The sequence below is a fragment of the Heptranchias perlo genome, chromosome 6 (assembly GCF_035084215.1).
Source record: "Heptranchias perlo isolate sHepPer1 chromosome 6, sHepPer1.hap1, whole genome shotgun sequence".
NCBI lineage: Eukaryota > Metazoa > Chordata > Chondrichthyes > Hexanchiformes > Hexanchidae > Heptranchias > Heptranchias perlo.
The window spans coordinates 6,033,228-6,055,870 of record NC_090330.1 but is presented as its reverse complement, the minus strand read 5'-3'; the positions used below and the strand labels follow the sequence as shown (position 1 = coordinate 6,055,870).

The 22,643-nt window shown below is 44.3% G+C and overlaps 1 protein-coding gene across 1 annotated transcript in view; it reads right to left on the bottom strand.

Moving 5' to 3' along the window:
• Positions 1 to 22,643, bottom strand: part of myo7aa (myosin VIIAa) — a 118,608-nt gene that overhangs the window by 7,224 nt on the left and 88,741 nt on the right. The window contains exons 36-47 of the mRNA XM_067985673.1: positions 22,017 to 22,141; positions 21,704 to 21,861; positions 20,197 to 20,350; positions 17,110 to 17,265; positions 15,852 to 15,957; positions 14,327 to 14,440; positions 13,209 to 13,296; positions 10,992 to 11,098; positions 10,052 to 10,237; positions 7,678 to 7,794; positions 6,377 to 6,460; positions 5,398 to 5,517 (exon numbers count right to left, since the gene is read on the bottom strand). Coding sequence (XP_067841774.1) covers positions 5,398 to 5,517; positions 6,377 to 6,460; positions 7,678 to 7,794; positions 10,052 to 10,237; positions 10,992 to 11,098; positions 13,209 to 13,296; positions 14,327 to 14,440; positions 15,852 to 15,957; positions 17,110 to 17,265; positions 20,197 to 20,350; positions 21,704 to 21,861; positions 22,017 to 22,141 — 1,515 coding nt within the window. The remainder of the gene's footprint in view (positions 1 to 5,397; positions 5,518 to 6,376; positions 6,461 to 7,677; positions 7,795 to 10,051; positions 10,238 to 10,991; positions 11,099 to 13,208; positions 13,297 to 14,326; positions 14,441 to 15,851; positions 15,958 to 17,109; positions 17,266 to 20,196; positions 20,351 to 21,703; positions 21,862 to 22,016; positions 22,142 to 22,643) is intronic.

Sequence of the window (22,643 nt, the reverse complement as noted above, 5' to 3'; positions counted from 1 at the left end):
TATTAACGACTATTTTATATTTATGGCCCCTGGTTCTGGTCTCTCCCGCAAGTGGAAACATCTTCTCTAAGTCTATCTTACCAAACCCCTTCATAAATTTTAAAGACCTCAATCAGGTCACCTCTGTCTTTTCCAGAGAAAAGAGCCCCAGCCTGTTCAATCGTTCTTTATAGTTGGAGTGTTTCTAGCATTTTCTGAGGGGTTTTCAGATTTACAGCATCCACACTACTTTGCCTTTTGAATATATTAATTCCTTTTAATTACATTAGATTTCAGGATTTTTCTTCAATAAAAAAGTATGTTGGGATCACATTTCACAATTTTACTGTGTTTCTCTGAAAACTGAAACCCGGTGGTCTCATGCACAACATATGAAAAGTAGTTACAGTGGGAGTGCAGTAGGACACTGACCTGGCAGATTGGGCTTAATTCATAAGAACATAAGAAACAGGAGCAGGAGTAGGCCAATCGGCCCCTCGAGCCTGCTCCGCCATTCAATAAGATCATGGCTGATCTGATCCTAACCTCAAATCTAAATTCATGTCCAATTTCCTGCCCGCTCCCCGTAACCCCTAATTCATGACACCAGTTGTATTACAGGTGGGAAACAATGAATTAAAGAAAAGGAAGGGTGGGTTTAGACATGTGTGAAGGTAGTGAGCTCTGTTGATGCAAAGTTTTATTTCCAGCAGCTTATTCCCAAATATTTATCTACATTATGGGAAATTATCCAACTTCACTTGGAGATGATTCAGTACAAATTCCTGACGCAATGTTCAATTCAATTAAAGACTATGGTAGCTCATCCTTAAACACCAAATCTAACAAAGGTTTCTGTTAACTAGAGTAGAGGGGGGGTAGTGTTTAATTTTAAATGGAGACACTAAACGTTACAATTTCCATCATCATGTGCAGCAGTTCCTTCCGTTTTAATTACTTACCGTACATTATTCATTATTTTGTATTCTTGCCATGGAACCCCCAGAGAAACTGAACACACAGGGGTTCTGTTCTCAAACCTATAGTGTGTTTGCCAGCCTTCTTGCCGCTAAAATATTAAAAGGGTTTTTTTTTTGGCATTGAAAGGGAAGCATTTGTTTCCTTCATTGACTTATTTAGACGATCAGCTCCCTTCTGACAAGGCTCATCCATCACCACAGGGTTCCTCTCGAGCCGCGGCTGTTGTGTTCAACAATCATGTTTTGTTCAAGAATCATTCTAAAGCAACGCTTCTTGCAGGCAACAGATGCTTCTGAGAATGGGATCCAAAAGCACGATCCCTTTTTGATAAAAGGTTGCATTTGTCAGCCGTCACATCCCACCTTCGCCCAACTAACCATGTATGCGTGGTTGAGTGCCTTTTGCGTCAGCTGTGGCTCAGTGTGTAGCACTCTCTCCTCAGTCAGAAAGTTGTGGGTTCAAGTCCCACTGCAGAGACTTGAGCACAAAAGCTAGGCCTGATACTCCCAGTGCAGTACTGAGGGAGTGCTGCACGGTCAGAGGCTTCTGCCCTTCAGACGTGAGGTTAAACCAAGGACCCGGCTGCCCTCGTAGGTGGAAGTAAAAGATCTCATGGCACTATTTCGAGGAGGAGCAGGGGAGTTCTCCCCGGTGTGCTGGCCAATTTTTATCCCTTAGTCAACATCACTAAAACAGATGATCTGGTCATTATCACGTTGCTGTTTCTGGGATCTTGCTGTGCGCAAATTGGCCGTCGTGTTTCCTACATTACAACAGTGACCACACTTCAAAAAGTAAATAATTGGCTGTAAAGCATTTTGGAACGCCCTGAGATCGTGAAAGGCACAAGTTCGTTATTTTTCTTGGGTGTTGGGAGCAGAAACCAGAACTTCCTATATCTAGGCTGTAGAATGGAGGGAGCACTCAATTGTCAGAGATGCTGTCATTTGGATGAGATATTAAACTAAGGCCCCGTCTAGCTGTTCAGGTGGATGTAAAAGATCCAATGACAGAGTTCTTCTGGCCAACATTCATCCCTCAATCCCCACTCCCAACAATGATCAACTGGTCATTTATTCATTTCATTGCTGTCCATGGGATCTTGCTGTGAGCAAGTTGGCTGCTGTGTTTGCCTGAAGAACAGTAACTGCATCTCAAAAAGGTAATTCATTGGTCGTGGAGCACTTTGGGACAGCCTGAATATGGAAAAGACACTATACAAAATGAAAGTCAGTCTTTCTTTGTATATGCATTTAAAATAATTCACATAGTAAGATAGTAGGCACAGCACAGGAGGCCATTCAGCCCATCATGGCTGCTCTTTGAAAGAGCTATCCAATTAGTCCCATTCCCCTGCAAGTATGTATCCAATTCCCTTTTGAAAGTTACTATTGAATCTGATTCCACCACCCTTTCAAGCAGTGCATTCCAGATCATAACGACTCACTGCGTGAAAAAAATGTTTCCTCGTGTCGCCTCTGGCGCTTTTGCCAATCACCTTAAATCTGTGTCCTCTGATTACCGACCCTTCTGCCACTGGAAACAGTTTCTCCTTATTTACTTTATCACAACTGTTCATGATTTTGAACACCTCTATCAAATCTCCCCTTAACCTTCTCTGTTCTAAGGAGAACAATCCCGGCTTCTCCAGATACTCCACATAACTGAAGTCCCTCATCCCTGGGACCATTCTAGTAAATTTTTTCTGCACCCTCTCCAAGGCATTGACATCCTTACTAAAATGTGGTGCCCAGAATTGAACACAATACTCCAGCTGAAGCCTAACCAGTGTTTTATAAAGGTTTAGCATAACTTCCTTGCTTTTGTACTCCATGCCTCTTAATAAAGCCCAGGATTCCATATGCTTTAAAAAAAATAGCCTTCTCAACTTGTCCAGCCACCTTCAAAGATTTGTGTATGTGCACCCCCAGGTCTCTTTGTTCCTGCACCCCCTTTAAAATTGTACCGTTTAGTTTATATTGCCTCTCCTCATTCTTCCTACCAAAATGCATCACTTCACATGTATCTGCGGTAAATTTCATCTGCCATCTGCCCATTTCACCAGTCTAAGTCCTCCACATTGTCTACCACATTTCCAAGTTTCGTGTCATCTGCAAACTTTGAAATTATGCCCTGTATACCCATGTCCAGGTCACTAATATAGAGATACATCTTTACTTCCTTCATGCCAGTCAATGGGTCACTGAAAATTTTGGTTTTCAATCTCTGAGCCACATGGCTTCTTCATATCTCTCAAAGTCAAAAACAATTCGCATTTACATAGTGTTTTTAACGTAGAAAAATGCGTCTCCTGGCACTTCAGAGGGGTGTAATTAAAGAAACACATGCTGAGCCAAAAGGGAGGAAATATTTGGTTGGGGCAATCAAAAGCTTGGTCAAAAAGATGGGTTTTAAAGGAGGACGAGGTGGAGGTGGAGAGGAAGAGGGGTTTAGGGAGGGAATTCCAGGGCTGGTGCACAGACAAGTTGCTCGAACATCTTTACCTCCATTTCTAGTCAAACAGCTTGGGCTGGTGACTCACCCTCCTGTCCACAACCAGGAGGCACAAATGCACAGCAGTGTCCTGCGACTACACCATGCAGTTTGAATTAAAGCAGCATTGGACTACGATTTATCATATACAGGGAATTGTATTTCTCTGTAAAGTACAGTGGAATGATCGCTCTCATTACCTACCTCTTTTGATGTCATATTAATGTTTTTTTCACACAAGAACCTCAGAAGGTAAGACTAGATAAAAGGAAGCCAAGATCTAGTGTCTGTTATCACAACTACGGCCTTGGCACAAAGCCCATTTCCCTCAGTCGAGAATCACTGCATTCAGTGGTAGTCTATTCCCCAGGTTAATGTTAATGGTTTAGTTACTCCTCAAGTTATCTTTAACTCAAGCTATTCTCAGCTCATGGTCATGTCTCAGCGCAAAAACCTTCTCCATGCTCACACTGCTAATTACTGTCATAATTTGAAGAGTTGCATTGTTTTATTTGGGCAGTCTCAGCCCAGTTCCTGGTGGGTCACGAGCCCACAGCTCAAAACTACCCGTAATTTAACGCTAACTGGCGCAGAACTGGCAAGATGGCTGGTATGGGAAGAGTGGGAATGAGCACGCCGCAGCTATAAAAGGTGCTCTTTTGCAGTTGGGCTTTAAGTTACGTTGTTGGAGCAGTGTAGAGAGAGCTTTACTCTGCAGCTAGCCGTGTTATACCTAACCTGGGAACGTTCGATGCAGGTGCTCGGCTTAAAAAAGTGGAAAATTGTTCACTCTCCAGCACAGACATCTTTCATCTCAAGAAGCACAAAGTTCACTCAGAATTATGGACTTGGGTTGTCTTCACTTTGGCCGCCTTCCTTCCTGCTCCCAAATGAGAAACGCTCTTTCACGACTCACTGAACAGCCCCATCTGCTCTTTCACGACTCACTGAACAGCCCCATCTGTGTTGACATTCTTCAACACATTCCCATTGCATTGAAGCCTCCCCAATACGTTAGGAGCCAATAGTGGACACAACCCTCCAAGTGTGGTCCCACTGATGTCCTACAGAAGACCAGTACCACCTCCTTGCGTGGATTTACTGGTCTGATTATTTCTTCTTGCCTCAAGGGTTGCCAAGGCTAAACCGGGAGACAGGATAGGGTCCAACAAGATCATGGCTTGAGTTGTGTGGTTTGCTGTTAATAAAATGTACGTGAAAGCTGCCTTCAGGAGACAAGGAAAACGCACTAAAAGACTTGCGCTATTGGTTTACACTTCAGAAAATTTTTTGGTAGCCCATTGATAAAGTGCACTAGCCCAGTTCGAAACTGGATGGGTGGGAACCATACCTGGCTGATAACTGACCGAACATAACAGTTAAATAGCTCTAAATACCAACAACTTGCATTTATACAGCGCCTTTAAACGTAGTAAAACGTCCCAAGGTGCTTCACAGGAGCATCAAACAAATTTTGACACTGAGCCACATGAGGAGATATTTAGGACAGGTGACCAAAAGCTTGGTCAAAGAGGTAGCTCTTGAGGAGATCTTATAGGAGGAGGGAGAGGTTGAGGGGTTTAGGGAGGGAATTCCAGAGTTGAAGGCCTAGGTAGCTGAAGGCAGGGCTGCCAACGGTGGAGCGATGAAAATCAGGGATGTGCAAGAGGCCAGAATTGGAGCAGCGCAGAGATCTCAGAGGGTTGTAGGGCTGGAGGAGGTTACAGAGATAGGGAGGGGGCGAGGCCACGGAGGGATTTGAAAACAAGGATGAGAATTTTAAAATTGAGGCGTTCCCGGACCGGGAGCCAATGTAGGTCAGCGAGCACAGGGGGATGATGGGTGAACGGGACTTGGTGCGAGTTAGGATACGGGCAGCAGAGTTTTGGATGAGCTCAAGTTTACAGCAGTTTGCTAAGTTTCCACAGGTTTGTTTGCCCTTACCAGAGAGGTTTCACACAGGAGCTTGCTGCCTCTCACCAGGTTACCAATGGTGATGTGGAAGTACGTATTGCCACTGCTCCAGTTGGAGATCTTGGTGAACGGGTGGGTGGTAAGAATGTCCTTCAAAAGAGGATGAGAGGGAAGGTGTTTACATTGTATACAAGTAGCATAGCGAGACTGACCAATTCAATATCCACCCCCTCCGCCAACCGCACACTGTGGCTGCAGTATGTGTAATATCGACAGGGTGCACTGCAGCAACTCACAAAGGGTTAATTTACCAACACCTCCCTGCCCTATGACCTCTACCACTGAGAAGGACAAGAGCAGCAATGTTGTGGGATCACCACCTCCAAGTTCCTCTACAGGGAACACAGCATCCTGACATGGACGTATATGGCAGTTCCTTCACCGTTGCTGCATCAATATCCAGGAATTCCCTAATAAAACGCCATCGTGGGAGCACCAACACCGCACGGACTGCAGTGGTTCAAGGCGGCGGCTCACCTCCGCCCTTTAAGGGCAACAAGCGGGCGGGCGGGAAAGAGCGGGCGGGCGGGAAGGAAAGGGAGCTGGCTGGAGGGAGGCAAACAGCGGGCTGGAGGGAGGGGAAGAGAGAAAGTAGATTGTAAATCAATCCCTAATGCTGGTGTCCTTCCTGTTGCATTGTGTTCTTCATCTTTGCCTCTCGCTTTTGATCCAATAATCATAGGTTCACAGCTGAAATTATTTAGTTGGGGAGATCCTAATCTGTACGTAGACTTTGCAAAACATTCCTCACACCAAACCGCTGCGATACACAGGAGATGTCGTGCATAGAATTTGTACACGTTGCAAATGTGATCCTGGTGTTCTTAGACTCCTCTGTTGAGCAGCTAAAGAACACCAGACACCAGCAATCAGATCCTTTCACCAGCCCAGCCCTTGGGTGGAAGAGGAGGATGGCGATAGAGAAGAGAAAAAAGCAAACTACAATTACCTTTGTCTTTGGATCGATCAGACTTACTCCATGTTTATTGATCACAATCAGAAGGATCTCTGGGTAATTTGGCTCAGTCGTTTGCTGCAGGAAGGGAAATATAACGTCACTCAAGAACCAAATCCTTCGCATTGAGAAACTAAGAGGAGAGCGAGAAGCATGTATCTCATGTCTTTCACATCCTCACAGCCAATGAATTACTTCTGAAGTTTAGTTATTTGGTCTTGCGCAAGGGCTACTCTCAGGAATGTTCCAAATGTTGTACCAAAGAGTGATGGGCTGAGGAATGAACTTGAGGTCGCCATTTGGCAAACTCTTGATTTCAAAAAAGGTGAGGAGTCACTGAGTGACAGGCAGGCACTTCACTCGAGAAAAAGGGAGAAAAATCAAACTACAGTGGACCAATAGCTCCATTAAAATAAAGGTCTTTCTGCAAATAGTGAGACTGTCTTGCTTTCCAACAGCATTCCTTTGCGTGTTTCCCAACGGATAGCAAAAGAGGGAACACAGCTGTATTCCACCTCTGGCAATATCCCACAGCTGGACACATCATGAATGAAGGCCCAAATGTTAGCAAATATGCTAAGAAAACAGGTAGACAAATGCTTTGACGTGTAAATGTAAAATGTGAATGTACTTATTATAGGAGGATGTTATCAGCTCAAGTTATGAACATTCTCAATTTTTCCTTCTGGTCTCTAGATCATAAAAAGGGTTTGGAAGCACTGGAGAAGGTCCAAAAAGATTTACTAGGATGATACCAGAACTGAGAGGTCATACCTATCAGGAAAGATTGAACAGGCTGGGGCTCTTTCCTCTAGAAAAAAGACTGAGGGGTGACCTGATGGAGGTCTTTGAGATTATGAAAGGGTTTGATAGGGTAGACGTAGACAAGATGTTTCCACTTGCGGGGGAGACCAGAACTAGGGGCCATAAACATAAGATAGTCACTGATAAATCCAATAGGAAATTCAGGAGAAACTTCTTTACCCAGAGAGAGTGGAACTCACTACCACAAGGAGTAGTTGAGGCGAATAGTATAGATGCATTTAAAGGGAAGCTAGATAAACACACGAGGGAGAAAGGAATAGAAGGATATGCTGATAGGGTGAGATAAAGTAGGGAGGGAGGAGGCTCATGTGGAGCATAAACACCAGCACAGAAGAGTTGAGCCAAATGGCCTGTTTCTGTGCTGTACATTCTACGTAATTCCTGTATGTGACAGCGCTTCCCAAGTGCTGACCCTCCTGACCGGAACAGAAAATAGAAATGCAAAAAAATAAAAAATAAATGCTCCTTACCTTGACCTCAAAGAAAGCTGATCCAAATGTAGGCCATTTGTAGACAATCTTCAAGAATGACAGCTTAGCTTCTTCCCTCGATTTTCCTGCCTGTTTGTTGTAAAAAGCCACAATGGACTTTTCCAAAAAAAAGGGAACAAAATTAGACAAGTTGTATTCAGATCCCAAGGGAGCAACACCAGGAAAACAAGTGATAGATCAATGATTTGGATTAAGGCTGCCCTTTGGCCTATTTGACCTATCAACCCTTGCAATCTTCCGTTAAAGCTTTTTACTATCCACCCAGACAGACAGTCACAGTTAGTCAGGACACAAGTTCTAATGCAGGACCCACACCCACATCCTTCTGACTATCAACTCTCGTCTAAGGGTCAGAAGGTGTTGGGTTCAAGCCAGGGGCTTGAGCACAAAATCTAGGCTGACACTCCAGTGCAGTACTGAGGGAGCGCTGCATTGTCTGAGGTGCCGTCTCTTAGATGAGACTTGAAACCGAGGCCCCGTCTGCCCCCTCAGGTGGGCTTAAAAGATTCCATAACACTATTGCAAAGATGATCAGGGGAGTTGTTCCGGTGTCCAGACCAACATTTATTCCTCAATCAACACCTTAAAAAAAAAACCCAGATGATCTGGTCATTATCACATTGCTGTTTGTGGAACCTTACGGTGTACAAATTGACTGCCGTGTTTCCTACATTACAACAGTGACTACACTTCAAAAAAACACTTTGGGATGTCATGAGATCGTGAAAGGTGGTTATATAACTGCAAGTCTCTTTCTTTCTTTCAACTGAGCCAACAGAATACTAAATTCAAGTCTCTTAGCATAGGTGGGACAATTCCATCATAAAACAGACACCGACTCCCATTACAAGAAGTCACGCAGTGATGGACCAATGACCTATGGACAGGGCAGTGCATCAGCAGATGCGATTTAATCATTAGTTGTTGAGATTGAAGAATGAGTCAGCAAGTTGTGAAAAAAGTTGGTTCTTCAAAATTTATTTGGCCAAAGGAGGAGACAACTGGCAAAACAGGGAACTTTACTGAGCCCATCGACAGATTTTGTTTGGAACACGTCAATTATTCGCGAGTTCCAAGTATACATCAAGGTAGCAGAATATTCAAGAATTTATCAATTTGACATGTCAACACAAAAAAACATTGGCCGTCCACATTTATTGACTGAAGTTAATCTGAAAGAATCAAGTTCAGGTAAACCGATATACTGGAAGAACAGCTTTTATTGTCAATAATCCAAGCCAAAGATTTCCCCTCTCAGTCTGGTTTGAAACTAATTCAACTGAGACTTAAGGTAACAGCATCACTTCACAAAAATCTTTGCGAATACAATACAGACAGACCAATTTTGGGCCAATTTGACATTAAGGCATTGTTAGTGATATTTTTCAATAATTTCAAAAGAGGCATTCCAAATCACAGAGAGATGAAGGATCACAACTAAAACATTAATCTAACTTCATCCTTCCTTAAAACATGAGTAATTTTCTATCACCAGCTATGCAATTCGTGTTTTTATTTCACAGCCCAAATCAATTCCATTAATGTCACACAAATGCCAGAATCCTTCACCCCCCCACCCCTTAAAATATAATTACACCATGTTAGTTATGGGCACTGTAGTGTAGTGATCATGTTACTGGATTAGTAACCCAGAGGTTATGAGTTCAAATCTCACCATGGTAGTTTAAAAAAGAAATCTGGAAATAAAATAGCTGGTATCAGTAAAAGTGATCATGAAGCCGTCACATTGTCATGAAAACTCGAATGGTTCACTAATGTCCTTTAGGGAAGGAAACCTGCTGTCGTTACCTGGTCTACAGGCCATGCGGCCCAACTGGTCTATGCCGTCATTTATGCTCCACATGAGCCTCCTCCCTCTCTACTTCATCTAATCCTTTCTCCCTCATGTGTTTATCTAGCTTCCCTTTAAATACATCTATGCTATTCACCTCAACTACTCCTTGTGGTAGCGAGTTCCACATTCTAACCACTCTGGGTAAAGAAGTTTCTCCTGAATTCCCTATTGGATTTATTAGTGACTATCTTATATTGATGACCCCTAGTTTCGGACTCTCCGCAAGTGTAGACATTTTCTCTACGTTTACCCTATTATCTTAAAGGCCTCTATCAGGTCGCCCCTCAGCCTTCTCTTTTCTAGAGAAAAGAGCCCCAGCCTGTTCAATCTTTCCTGATAAGTAAAACCTCTCAGTTCTGGTATAATCCTAGTAAATACTTTTTGCACCACCTCCGATGCCCAGCAAGCCACTCAGTTGCATCAAACAGAAAGCAGCAACCATCATCTCAGGGCAACGCCCACATCCCGAGAACAAAAAGGTTGAGGCAACAGTCTCACCCGCTTCCAGTCATCCGGCGAGACGTGGCGGATCAAATCCTGCGGCACCAGTTCCTTCAGCATTTTGGGAATGTTTGGGAACTGGGACTTGTCGTCTTCAAACTTCACCCTGTAAATGAGCGCAGCCAGCTGCAGCACCTCGTCACGCGAACACTTGTGGTAACCGCGCAGGTATTTTGGCAGCTCCTGCAACAGGGGAGAAAAGAAAAAAAACATGTTCCCAGAGTACATTTCAGGCACCAGGGTCCTCTACAGTTCAATTAGTGCAGGGAGGGTCCCTTCTCAACTAGGTTCGAGACCAAAAGCTGGCCTGCTATGGTGACTGCACTTTTGTTGTCAGGTGTGACTCCGACAGGTATATGCCGGTGTTTATCTTCCACACGAGGTACATTTCTTGCCTTCCCCTTTCTCAGGGAGCCAGCTTTTGGCTTAGTGGTAACATTTGTGCCTCTGAGTCAGAAGATGAAAGGGTTCAAACCCCACTCCCGACGAGTGGAAACCAGAGCTCTGGCTCCAAATTCTTGGGTTGACATCCAGCGGGTGGCCCCCCCACTTCATTGTATGGTTTGTAGGAGCCCATAAAACCCTCCGGCCGTATAGGACTAACAACCCTACTGGCTGGTACAAAAGATGGTGACCATGGAAGGAGTTCACATCACGGCCTGTCAGACTGTTAATCAGCCTGCAAATCCTTCCACTCCTTCACACTATTCTCCAAGGGAAGAGTGCGAAGATACAAAAACACTGACCAACTGATCGTAAAGTTCACCCAATGGAGGCTGGAGTTAGGGCTACAACACTAGCCCAATTCTCCATGGCTTGGGGGAGGGGGAGTGGCCATTTTTCCCTATAATTCAACATTTAAAAAAAAAATCAGTATAGTATGCAATAAGCTCAACATTGTCCTGAAAGTTAAATTCTATTGATGTCAGCATACTACCTGGTAATAATGAAAGATGGAGTCTGCCATTTGGTCTTTGCCAGGAACTGTATGTGTCCATAACTTCTTCATGAAGAAGACCTGATAGGTCAGAGAAGGCACTATACCTAGGGGAAAAAAAAAATCAAAACCTAACATACCTTTTGTTACCTTCCATTTTATTTTACAAAGCAGACTGAGCTCATGATCTTTGACTAATCCTAAAAAAAAACCCTCAATCTTACAGCAGAGAAGGAGGCCATTCAGCCCATCGTGCCTGTGCGGGCTCTTTGAAAGAGCTATCCAATTCGGCCTACTCCCCTGCTCTTTCCCCACAGCCCTGCAATCATCTCCCCTCCAAGAATTGATTAAATTCCTTTTGGAAAGTTACTACTGAATCTGCTTCTACCACCCTTTCAGGCAGTGCATTCCAGATCATAACTCACCATGTAAAAAAAAAAATTCTCCTCATCTCACCGCTGGCTCTTTTATCAATTACCGCAAATCTGTGTCCTCTGGTTACAGACCCTCCTGCCATTGGAAGCAGTTTCTCCTTATTTACTCTATCAAAACCGTTCATGATTTTGAACACCTCTATCAAACTCTCAACCTTCTCTACTCTAAGAACGATACCAGTTTCTCCAAACTCTCCATAGAAGTCCCTCATCCCCAGGACCAATCTCCAAGGCCTTGATATCCTTCATATGATGAAGACGGGCTCCGGTAATGGAAGGCAACACCCACTAAACAATCAAACACATTGGCCCGGAAACTGCTCGTGAACTAACAGCGAGGCTATCAGGGCTGACCGTTACTTCAGGGCAAATGGAAGAGCGAGTTCCAGGAGAGCGCACATGCGCAGTCAAACACGGAAATTCATGACCATTTGCCCTGCTCGTCTGAAAGCTTCAAGTTAAAAGAGATCTCGCTGGCTGAATGAATGGACCAGTGCGAACTTGCTGCACTGCCCAGCTGGAAACAAACTTCTCTCTCCATTAAAAATAAAAGTATGCTTTTTTTTTTAGGCCTAATTTTTTAATGGCACGGTAAGTATTGATGACTGTCAAACAACCTCTCGAACACAGAAAATCAATTTTTAAAAAAGGTTGTGACTCATTCCTCCAGATATTAATTGTTGTTGGGGACATTTAAAAAAAAATTTAAATTAAGTTATTCTTTGTCTCTTATCACTATCTTTTAATCTTACCCTCTTTATTTCACTTTCTCTGACTAATTTTAGAGAGAGAATTTACTAATTTACCCGACACTTCCTGGATTTGACTGCGGGCTTGTCAACAATGCTTCCAGCTGACTGGTGGAGATACTTTCTCCGCCCTCTCAGCTCAGAGGAGCCCGGGAAAGATCGCTGCACTTCTCGCAGGTCTCCGCTGAGGCAAGGCGGCGCCCGGAAGCCGGCAAAAACTTTGTGGGCGAGTTAGTTACTTACTGACGGTGGTCAATGTCCGTTTGCCGCTCAGCACAATTTATTGGACGTTCTGTGCCAGTCCCAGCACTGTACTGCAGTACTCGTCAAAATCTGGACTCTATGATTTTGCACACATTGATATCCCTTCATGATCTCTGCGCTCCTCCAATTCTTGGCTCTTGCACATCCCTGATTTTAGTCGCTCCGCCATTGGCAGCCGTGCCTTCAGCTGCCTAGGCCCTAAGCTCTGGAATTCCCTCCCTAAACCTCTCCGCCTCTCTATCTCTCGCTCTCCCCTCCTTTAAGACGCTCCTTAAAACCTACCTCTTTGACCAAGCTTTTGGTCACCTGTCCTAATATCTCCTTATGTGGCTCGGTGTCAAATTTTGTTTAATAACGTTCCTGTGAAGCGCCTTGGGACGTTTTACTCTGTGAAAGGCGCTATATAAATGCAAGTTGTTGACAGATTTCAACTGGCTGTGCTCCTGTTAACCCACGGCCCAATTTACCAAGTAGATCCTGCCTGTGGGGAGCCTGGTCACTAATCGGGAAATCACAGGCACCCACCACCCCTACCTCGGTGATTTTCCATCCATTGATTCCAATGGTCAGTAAATCATAGGCTTCCCAAAACGCACGGTCAGCAAGCAAGGTCTTTTCCCCCCCCCCCACAATTAGCAACGTGCACAGAGACAAAGAGCCCCTTAAATCTCCAGATTAACAGGGGTGGAAGAGCAAATGATAAGTCCGCGCCCGGGCCAGATTTTACAAAGCGAAGCAAGGCCAAAGCTGTGGTTTTTTTTATGCTTTACCGTCTTTCACCGGCCGAGCTTTCTTGATCCAGTCGGTGAGATGTCGCACAAAGTCAAAGAAGAAGTCTCCTTCTGGAACGCTGATCACCTGACAAGACCAACACGATCGCCATTAGTAACCGTTGCTCCTCACGCAGCTAGAGGGTTTGAATCCAAAGCTCACACGGCACGGGGGACCTAATCGAGGCGGTCAAATCTGGAGGCCTAACCAAGACCGTGGTGATACGTGGGGAGGGAGGGGGGGGCGGTCGCACGATAATGTGTGTTTTATTTACCCCAAGGCAGCAGGGAGCCTCCATTTAAGGCTCAAAAGTGCCCAAGACAGGTAGAACTTCTGGGGCGGTTCTTCTGATCTCACGTAGCTACAGAGGAAGATCGGCGGATCCCCCACCCCCCCCCGATAAACCACCGTTTCTCCACGGCTATTGCCAATCCACCGCCGAGCTTGCGGCAAGAGAATGGGGAGAACGGCCGTGGAATTTCTACCTCCGCAACGCTTGGCTCCTGCCACCCGACAGACGCCCACGTTTTCACACTGTTCGGTGGGCAGCACCTGGTCTCACCATCACGGAGAGGTCGGTGCCAGGTACAGTTGGGGGTATCTCAAAAACCAAAAAAAGGTCACAAAGTACAAGCATTCTGATCAAAAATACCATGGGAAGCGATGGGTCTCCGTGAGTCAATTATAATGAAGTTTAAGATTAACGTGGAAGAGCAGGTTTGAACACCTGACAAACTGCTGGCCTTGACTACCTCCCTCTTGCTTCACGCAAATGTCTTAAAGCTGGTCTCCTCAACCAGACCAAAAACTCTTCCCATCTCCTCCTCCTCATTGTCTGGTCCTCCTTGTAAACCACAACGTTTGTATTTATATTGGGGCCCCTCAATTAGTATAAAGTGCCGTTGTCACCCCTATTTTACACCAGTTGGCACGTTCCTCTCAAACGGCAGAGATAGTCCTACAGTGGGATTTTCACGGCTACCCTTGTTCTAGTCCCAATGAAGGATTACCCGCCCCATACATTAACCTATCTTTGCTCTTCAGATACAAACTTCCAGTGTCTCCAGTTTTCATTGCGCGCTCTTACTGTCTCACCGTCGCCTCAGAAGCTGGTTACCTTGTCAGAGATCTTCACAAATAAGCTGAAACCCTCGGCAGATTTCAGCAGCAGTCTGGCTGAGATATTCTGGCAGAAATCTTTAGCCTTGGTGCTCGACTCCACTTCAAAGGCCTGTGGAATGGAACGATTATGCTTAATGCTCCGGGCCGTGCGATTTTGCGTTGCTTATGACAACGCAGTGTTTTACATTTTTACATTTTCACCTGTTGTCTCAAATTTACCTTCGAGTACTGTGCACAGTCCTGGACTCCATTATTATAAAAAGGATATAGAGGCACTGGAGAAGGTACAAAGAAAATTCACAAGGTTGATACCAGAACTGAAGAGGATATCCTCATCAGGGAAGGCTGAACAGATTGGGGCTCTTTTCTCTAGGAAAAAGACTGAGAGGTGACCTGATAGAGATCTTTAAGATTATGAAAGGGTTTGATAAGTTGGACGCAGAGAAAATGTTTCCACTCGTGGGAGACACCAAAACCAGCGGCCTTAAATAAGATAGTCGCCAATAAATCCAATAAAGGAATTCAGGAGAAACTTCTTTACCCAAAAAGAGTGGTTAGAATGTGGAACTCGCTACCACAAGGAGTAGTTGAGGTGAATAGTATAGATGCATTTAAGAGGAAGCTGGATAGGTACACGAGAGTACGGAATAGAAGGTTATGCTGTTAGGGTTAGATTGGGTTTGATGAAAAGGGGAGGGAGGAGGCTCGTGTGGAGCATAAATGCCAGCACAGCGCAGTTGGGCCAAATGGCCTGTTTCTGTGCTGCAGACTCAGATATTTACATAGAATTACAATCAGAACGAGTGACATCCAGCCTCAGCTTGGAATGGGAGAAATAAAAAGCAGTCTAGGACCCATTCTTGGGGGCTCACAACACAGTGGCTCACCCAGTGTCTATGAAGCACAATGATCAGTAAGTGGGGCCTTCACTCCCATTCCACGACAGACACATACACACTCATCCAAGGGATGAATACCTCAAAAACGAGGGAGTCTTATCCCGAAACAATGCTAAGACACACAGACAGTAAATATAGTCTTATCATGAGGCAATTGTTCTTGTGCTGATTGTATGGAGGTGGCCCCTCATGCTTCAAACCAAATAGTGTAGGACAAACTCTCATCTCCCAGCAAAGGGATCAATGCAGTCATCATCCAGTACATCTGTTTGAGGTGAGAAACACATTAAACCAACACCAGGGAATGGTGAGCTAAAGGATAGAAGCAAGTCCACTCTACTGAACTCCATGGTGCAGCTGGAGTGAACGCACGGCCAAGGAAGGCAATGGAAGGGATTTTATACAAACACTTGTACATACCCGATATCCATTGACTAAATATGCGACCCAGAGTTCAGCAAAGGGCTCAGGTAAATCCTTTCCCCTCACCATTCTGTGCGGCGGTTAAATGCATCGCACCAGTATTTTGCCTCAAAGTTAACCTGCGTGTTACATGTTACGCCCTTGTAGACTATTAATACAACACACCAGTTTTACACAGGTATGCAACCTTTCACTTACCTCGTCTGTGTCATCGGGGAAGTAGACTTTGTGGAATATCTGAGTGGTTTTGTGCTGAATAGCCTCCACTTCCACAAGATGCGGTGGATACTTCCTGGAACCGTTCCTGCATTTGGCCAACAGGAGAGATGGAGCAATTCTGTAAATCTCATTTGGAAAGGAAGACTTGCATTTATATAGTGCCTTTCACGACCTCAGGACGCCCCAAAGTGCATTACAGCCAATGACGTACTTTTTGAAGTGTAGTCACTGTTGTAATGTAGGAAACGCTGCAGCCAATTTGTACACAGCAAGGTCCCACAAGCAGCAAGGTGATAATGACCAGATAATCTTTAAGTGACGTTTGTTGAGGGATAAATATTGGCCAGGACACCGGGGAAAATCCCCTGTTCTTCAAAATAGTGCCACAGGATTTTTTTTTTACATTCACCTGATTTCTCAAGGGTCATACAAGGTGGCTGTTCCCAGTGTTAAGCCAGATCCCCCTGGGATCAGGGACCAGGTATCTTTCAGTCTGAGTAGATTTGCAGACCGGATGGTCCTGCTCAGATTCCAAGATCACCAGGTTTCTGAACTTTTCTGTTGACTCAATAGAATGGTATTTTCTTGCTCTATAACCCAAGAGACTGCATTGGGCAATAGTTTGGACAGCTCACACTGCCTTTGGAAGTTAGGACACGGAGAGGAGGGAGAGCCCGTATTTAAAATCAGAGGACTATCGCCCAGAAAAGTTTGGAAACCATAAATACGAGAGGGAAAAATTGCAAACTACATGCCAAGGCCACAGACCCTCTAGATACTTAGTCAATGTTGACACACTCTTGTTGGGAACAAAATCAGGAACATAAAAAAATACCATGTGAAGGGTTGTCCACACTGGGGAATGGAACACTTTCCATTTCAAGCACTCCCAGGTCAGTTTATAACAGGCAGATACAGTAAAGTGTTTGACCTCAAACTTACTTAATTAGTGCCAGTTCAATGCCATGCCGACTAACTAAGGGTCATGCCTGAAGTAAGTTTGGATAACCTCAGCCTAGAGTCTGGAGTTTCAGCTGTTACTAAGTAGAAATATTTACTGATAAGAGTAAGAGTAGAAAGAAAGAAAAAGATAGAAAAGAAAAATAGAAAGAAAGAGAAAAAAAAAGAGAAAAAGGGTGGTGGGGTGTGGTGGAAAGGAAGTGGGGTATACTTCACCCAACCAACCAATTAACAAAAAGGAAGATTCTGGGTCTACAGTGCGGGGGATTGTTCTTACCGGAGTGCTTTCTGGAGTCGATGCATGCAGTCAGAAGCAAGCATGTGGCTTTTCCGTGACTGTAGGAATCTCTGGACATGAGGCAAGAGGGCATTGCTGGGAGGAAAGAGGCCTGAACACAGCCAGAGCAGCTCCCAGCCTTTTTCCTCACTATACCTAATGGAAAAGACAACAGACGCATCAATAAGTCACAAGCAGCAGCTAACAAGGCGAAAAGCACCACCATCTTGGGAAGGGAACGGGCGAGAGTCATATCCTCTGTCATAATCCTGTCATGCAGCAACTGACACAAATGACCTGATCATTAGACATATTTACAACACAGCCATGTGAATAACCTTCTAATTCAACCGTGCCCCCTTTAAGAGTGGCGATGGAAATTAATGCAGTAATTAGTTTAAAGAAAAGCCTTCCACAGTCCAGCCGTTCAGAGATAAAGTCTCCATCTCCTTTTAAAAAAAAAAAAAATCCCAGGTTCAATCCCTGCTCTCTACCCAGGTAGCTCTCACCCTGAGTTGAGATGCTAAAAGTGGTTGGAGAAAGACTTACCAGCATTCCTACCCTGGAAATGTGGACGTTCTCCTAGCTAGTCTTAGTCATTCCCATCACTCACTACCTTTACATAGAATCGTAGAATGATACAGCACAGAAGGAGTCCATTCGGCCCATCGTGCCTGTGCCGGCTCTTTGAAAGCTATCCAAATCAGTCTCACTCTCCGGCCCTTTCCCCATAGCCCTGAACAAATTTTCCAAGTAATTATCTAGTTCTCTTTTGAAAGTTACTATTGAATCGGTTGCCACCCCGTTTCAGGCAGTGAATTCCAGATCATAACTCAGTAAAAAAAAAAAAAATTCTCCTTATACCGTCTCTGGTAGTTTTGCCAATTATCTTAAATCTGTATCCTCTGGTTACCGACCCTCCGACTAGTGGAAATAGCGTCTCCTGATTTACTCTACCAAAACCCCTAACTTTGAACACCTCTATTAAATCTCCCCTTAACCTTCTCTGTTCTAAAGGAGAACAATCCCAGCTTCTCCAGTCTCTCCACAAAATGAATTCCATACAAATCGCTTCCTGGATTCTTCCCTCTGCCATTTATTTTCTCTCTTATTCCTGACCTTTCTCTGAAGCCTTGCAGCCATCATTACACTCCTGCATCAAGTACATAACCAGAGTGGACACTGACCCTTAGTTCCACAGTTGGCATCCCACTGACCAACTCTCAACAGCATCACAAAACTCTGCTTACAGGTCAACAATTCAATCTTCAATCTCAGCATGGGGTGGGCGGGGGTGGTGTAATGGTTTATGGCCATAAATTCCCCACTCTCCAAATTGTACAGTCAAACAGAAGTCATGAACTTCTCCACAGAGAAGACAAGTAACTTCAAGTCCCTCTTGGTGGATGGTTTGAAGCAGTAGACGACCAAGACATATATAGATGTCTTCACCCTTTCCTCTTGACCAGGGTTGGTGAATCATAGAAAGGTTACAGCATGAAAAGGAGGCCATTTGACCCATCGAGTCCATGCTGGCTCTATGCAAGAGCAATCCAGCTAGTTCCACTCCCCCACCCTATCCCCGTAGCCCTGCATTTTTTTTTCCTTTCAAGTGTTTATCCAGTTCCCTTTTGAAAGCCACGATTGAATCTGCCTCAATCATACCCTCGGGCAGTGCATTCCAGATCATAACCACTCACTATGTTTTGTTAACCACTTTCTCAACCTGCCCTGCCACTTTCAATGATTTGTGCACATATACCCCCAGATCTCTCTGTTCCTGTACCCCTTTTAGAAATGTGCCCTTTAGTTTATATTGCCTCTCCTCATTTCTTCCTACCGAAATGTATCACCTCGCACGTTTCGGTGTTAAATTTCATCTGCCACGTGTCTGCCCATGCCACCAGCCTGTCTATATCCTCTTGAAGTCTATCGCTATCCTCCTCACTGTTCATTACACTTCCAAGTGTTATGTCAACTGCAAACTTGGAAATTGTGCCCTGTGCACCCAAGTCCAAGTTATTAATATATATCAAGAAAAGCAATGGTCGTAGTACCGACTGGGAACACCATTGTACACCTCCCTCCAGTCCGAAAAAAAAACCCAACCATCACTACTACTCTCTGTTTCCTGTTACTTAGCCAATTCTGTCTCCATGTTGCTACTGGCCCTTTTATTTCATGGGCTTCAATCTTGATGACAAGCCTATTATGTGGCACTTTATCAAACACCTTTTGAAAGTCCATATACACCACATCAACTGCATTACCCTCATCAAACCTCACTGCCAAGGTTAAGCTGACTGACCTATATTTGCTGGGTTTATCCTTACACCCATTTTTGAACAAGGGTGTGACATTTGCAATTCTCCACTACCCCCGTATCTACAGATGTTTGGAAGATTATGGCCAGTACTTTGAGCCAGGTCTCCATTATCGCCAAGACCCAAGAAGAGAAAAATACAACTGAAAGAAGGACCCATTGCAAAGGTAAATACAACAATCCAACTAAAGTATGTGATCTTCAATTTGACAAATGCATTTCACTTCAATTTACAAAAAAAAAAAAAAATCCACAAATCCAGCAGTTTTGCAGCTTAGGAACAGGAGTAGGCCATTCAGCCCCTCAGGCCTGCTCGACCATTCAATCTAATGGCACAATTCCAGAACCAAGAGAGCTTTGAAAGATTAGGACTAAATTGTCTGCAATTCCCTCACCTACTTCTTTTAATACCCTGGGGCGGAGACCATCAGGTCCTGGAGGTTTATCAATTTTAAGTCCGATTATTTTCTCCATAACCATTTTGTTACTTACTAAATCTAATAAGTACCTCCCCTTGATTTATTAGTTTCCCTTCTATCACTGGTATTTTATCCTCTTCTACTGTGAAAACAGATAAAAAGTATTTGTTTAATAAATCTGCCATCAACTTGTCTATTACAGTATCATCTAAGTCTCTCTTTAATGGGCCCACATCTCCCTCTTAATATATTTGTAAAAACTTTTACTATTAGCCTTTAGACTACTTGCAGTTCAAGACAGTTCCCATTTCACCAAAAAGCAGCCCATTAGGTGATGGGACTTACTTCACGTGGTTATCGGTAAGCTGTTTAAGGACCTGGCAGTAAATCTCATCCTTCATCGGTTCCCCCTTCAAGGCACCTTCGAATATCTGGTCGGTCAGTTCATTCACTGAGCGCATTCGCTTGGACGGGTAGTCACCCATGTACTTCATCACAGGTACAAACTAGGAGTCAAGGCAATGACAGACAGAATTTGCATTTATATAGCGCCTTCCATGACCTCATATCGTCCCAAAGCACTTTACAGCCAATGAAGTACTTTTTGAAGTGTAGTCACTGTTGTGATGTAGGAAACGTGGCAGCCAATTTGCGCACAGCAAGATCCCGCAAACAGCAATGTGATAATGACCAGATCACCTGTTTTAGTCATGTTGGTTGAGTCATAAATATTGGTCAGGACACTGAGGAGAACGCTCATGCTCTTCTTTGAAATAGTGCCATGGAACCTTTTACATCCACTTGAGGGGGCAGGCGAGGTTTCAGTTTAACACTCATCCGAAAGATGGCACCTCAGACAGAACAGCACTCCTTCAGTACTGCACTGGAGTGTCAGCCTCGATTTTGGGTTCAAGTCTCTGGAGTCGGACTTGAGCCCACAATCTTCTGACTCAGATGCGAGCGTGCTACCCACTGAGCCACAGCTGCATAGAGTCAACAGGCTGCAACGAGAACGTCATTGTGGGATTTACTGAGCAGCAGAAAATGGACTTTGGTGTTCCCCATTAAAAGGTATCCTGCCGGTGAGTAAATCAATTGGATGACTGAACACTGGTTTTCCATGAATTTGCGTCTATACAGTATTGCATCACTTCATCAGGATGCCCCAAAGTGCTTCACAAACAATGACTTGCTTTTGAAGTGAGGTCATTGTTACATAGCCATTGTCTGTGGAGTAGATGAAGTTCATAGGAACAAGTGTAGGCCATTCAGCCCCTCCAGCCTACTCCGCCATTCAACTAGTTGTGCCTCAACTCCAAATCCCTTGATACCCTTACCTAACAATAATCTGTCAATCTCAGTCTTGAAAGCTCTAATTGATCCATAGCCTTTGAGGCAGAGAATTCCAGATTTCCACTATCCTTCGAGAGAAGAAATGCTTCCTGATTTTCCCTCCTAAATGATCTAGGTCTATTTTTTAAAAAAAAGATTATGGCCTTTTGTTCTTAATTCCCCCACCAGAGGAAATAGTTTCCCTGTACCTACCCTATCGCATCCTTTTAACATCATGATCAGATTGCCCCTCAATCTTCTAAACTCAAAAGGAATACAAACCAAGTTTATGCAACTTGTCCTCATAATTTAGTCCCGGTATCATTCAGGTGAATCTGCACCGCATCCCCTCAGAAGCCAATATATCCTTCCCGAGTGTCCAGAACTGAACGCAGTACTCCAGATGGGGGTCTGACTCTGATATCGTGAGTACGGTTGTTATCTGGTAGGTTTTGGACCAGTTTTAAAATATAGCTTTTCATGATTGAAATCCCATTTCCTAGGAAAGCTAAAAGGATATCTATAAACACCAGGCAGGATTCTTGAGACAGCTCCTCATTACTCAACAGCTTCTTCAGTAGAGGCTGTTTGATGGGCTCCCGCGTACAGGACCACATTTTGTCTTTGCCGCGATTCTTTGTGATCATCACTCGGCTCAAGGTATGCTTCGGGGGTGGTCTAGAATTTAAGAAGAACGGCAGGTAAAATTCACGAAGCTCTTAAACTCTCACTTAAGAAATTAAAAACAGTGCCATAGAACGGCACCAACTTCGCTCTTCTCTCCCTCCCCCTTCCCCCTGATTTTGTCCATGTTGTCGGATAAGAGGACCTACCTGAAGTAGTCATACGAGAACTCTTCCAGCGTGTAAGGCTTAACCTTCTCCTCCAACTCTGCTATGGACAGTTGGGACGTCTTGATGGCATCTTGTCTCTGATCTGGGGTCATGGTGACCAAGCTCTGGAAGACAAGTAAACAAGAATTTACTTGATGGGATTCTTCTCCTTAGAGCAGAGAAGGTTAAGGGGAGATTTAACAGAGGTGTGAAAAATTATGAAGGGTTTTGGTAAGAGTCAATAAGGAGAAACTGTTTCCACTGGTGGGTAGATTGGTAACTAGAGGACACAGATTTAAGATAATTGGCAAAAGAACCAGAGGGCAAATGAGAAATTACTTTTACGCAGCGAGTTATGATCTGGAATGCACTGCCTGCAAGGGTGGTGGAAGCAGATTCAAATGGTAAATTTCAAAAGGGGAATTGGATTAAATACTTGAAAAGGAAAACATTGTGAGGCTATATGCAAAAAGAGTAGGGGAGTGGGACTAATTGGATAACTCTTTCAAAGAGTCAGCATAGGCACAATGGGCTGAATTATGGTGCTGTATTACACTGGTGCACAGAATGAATTGATGTGGTTTTGTACCTGTTATTCACCACTCAACCATCGTATTGGAAGGTTTC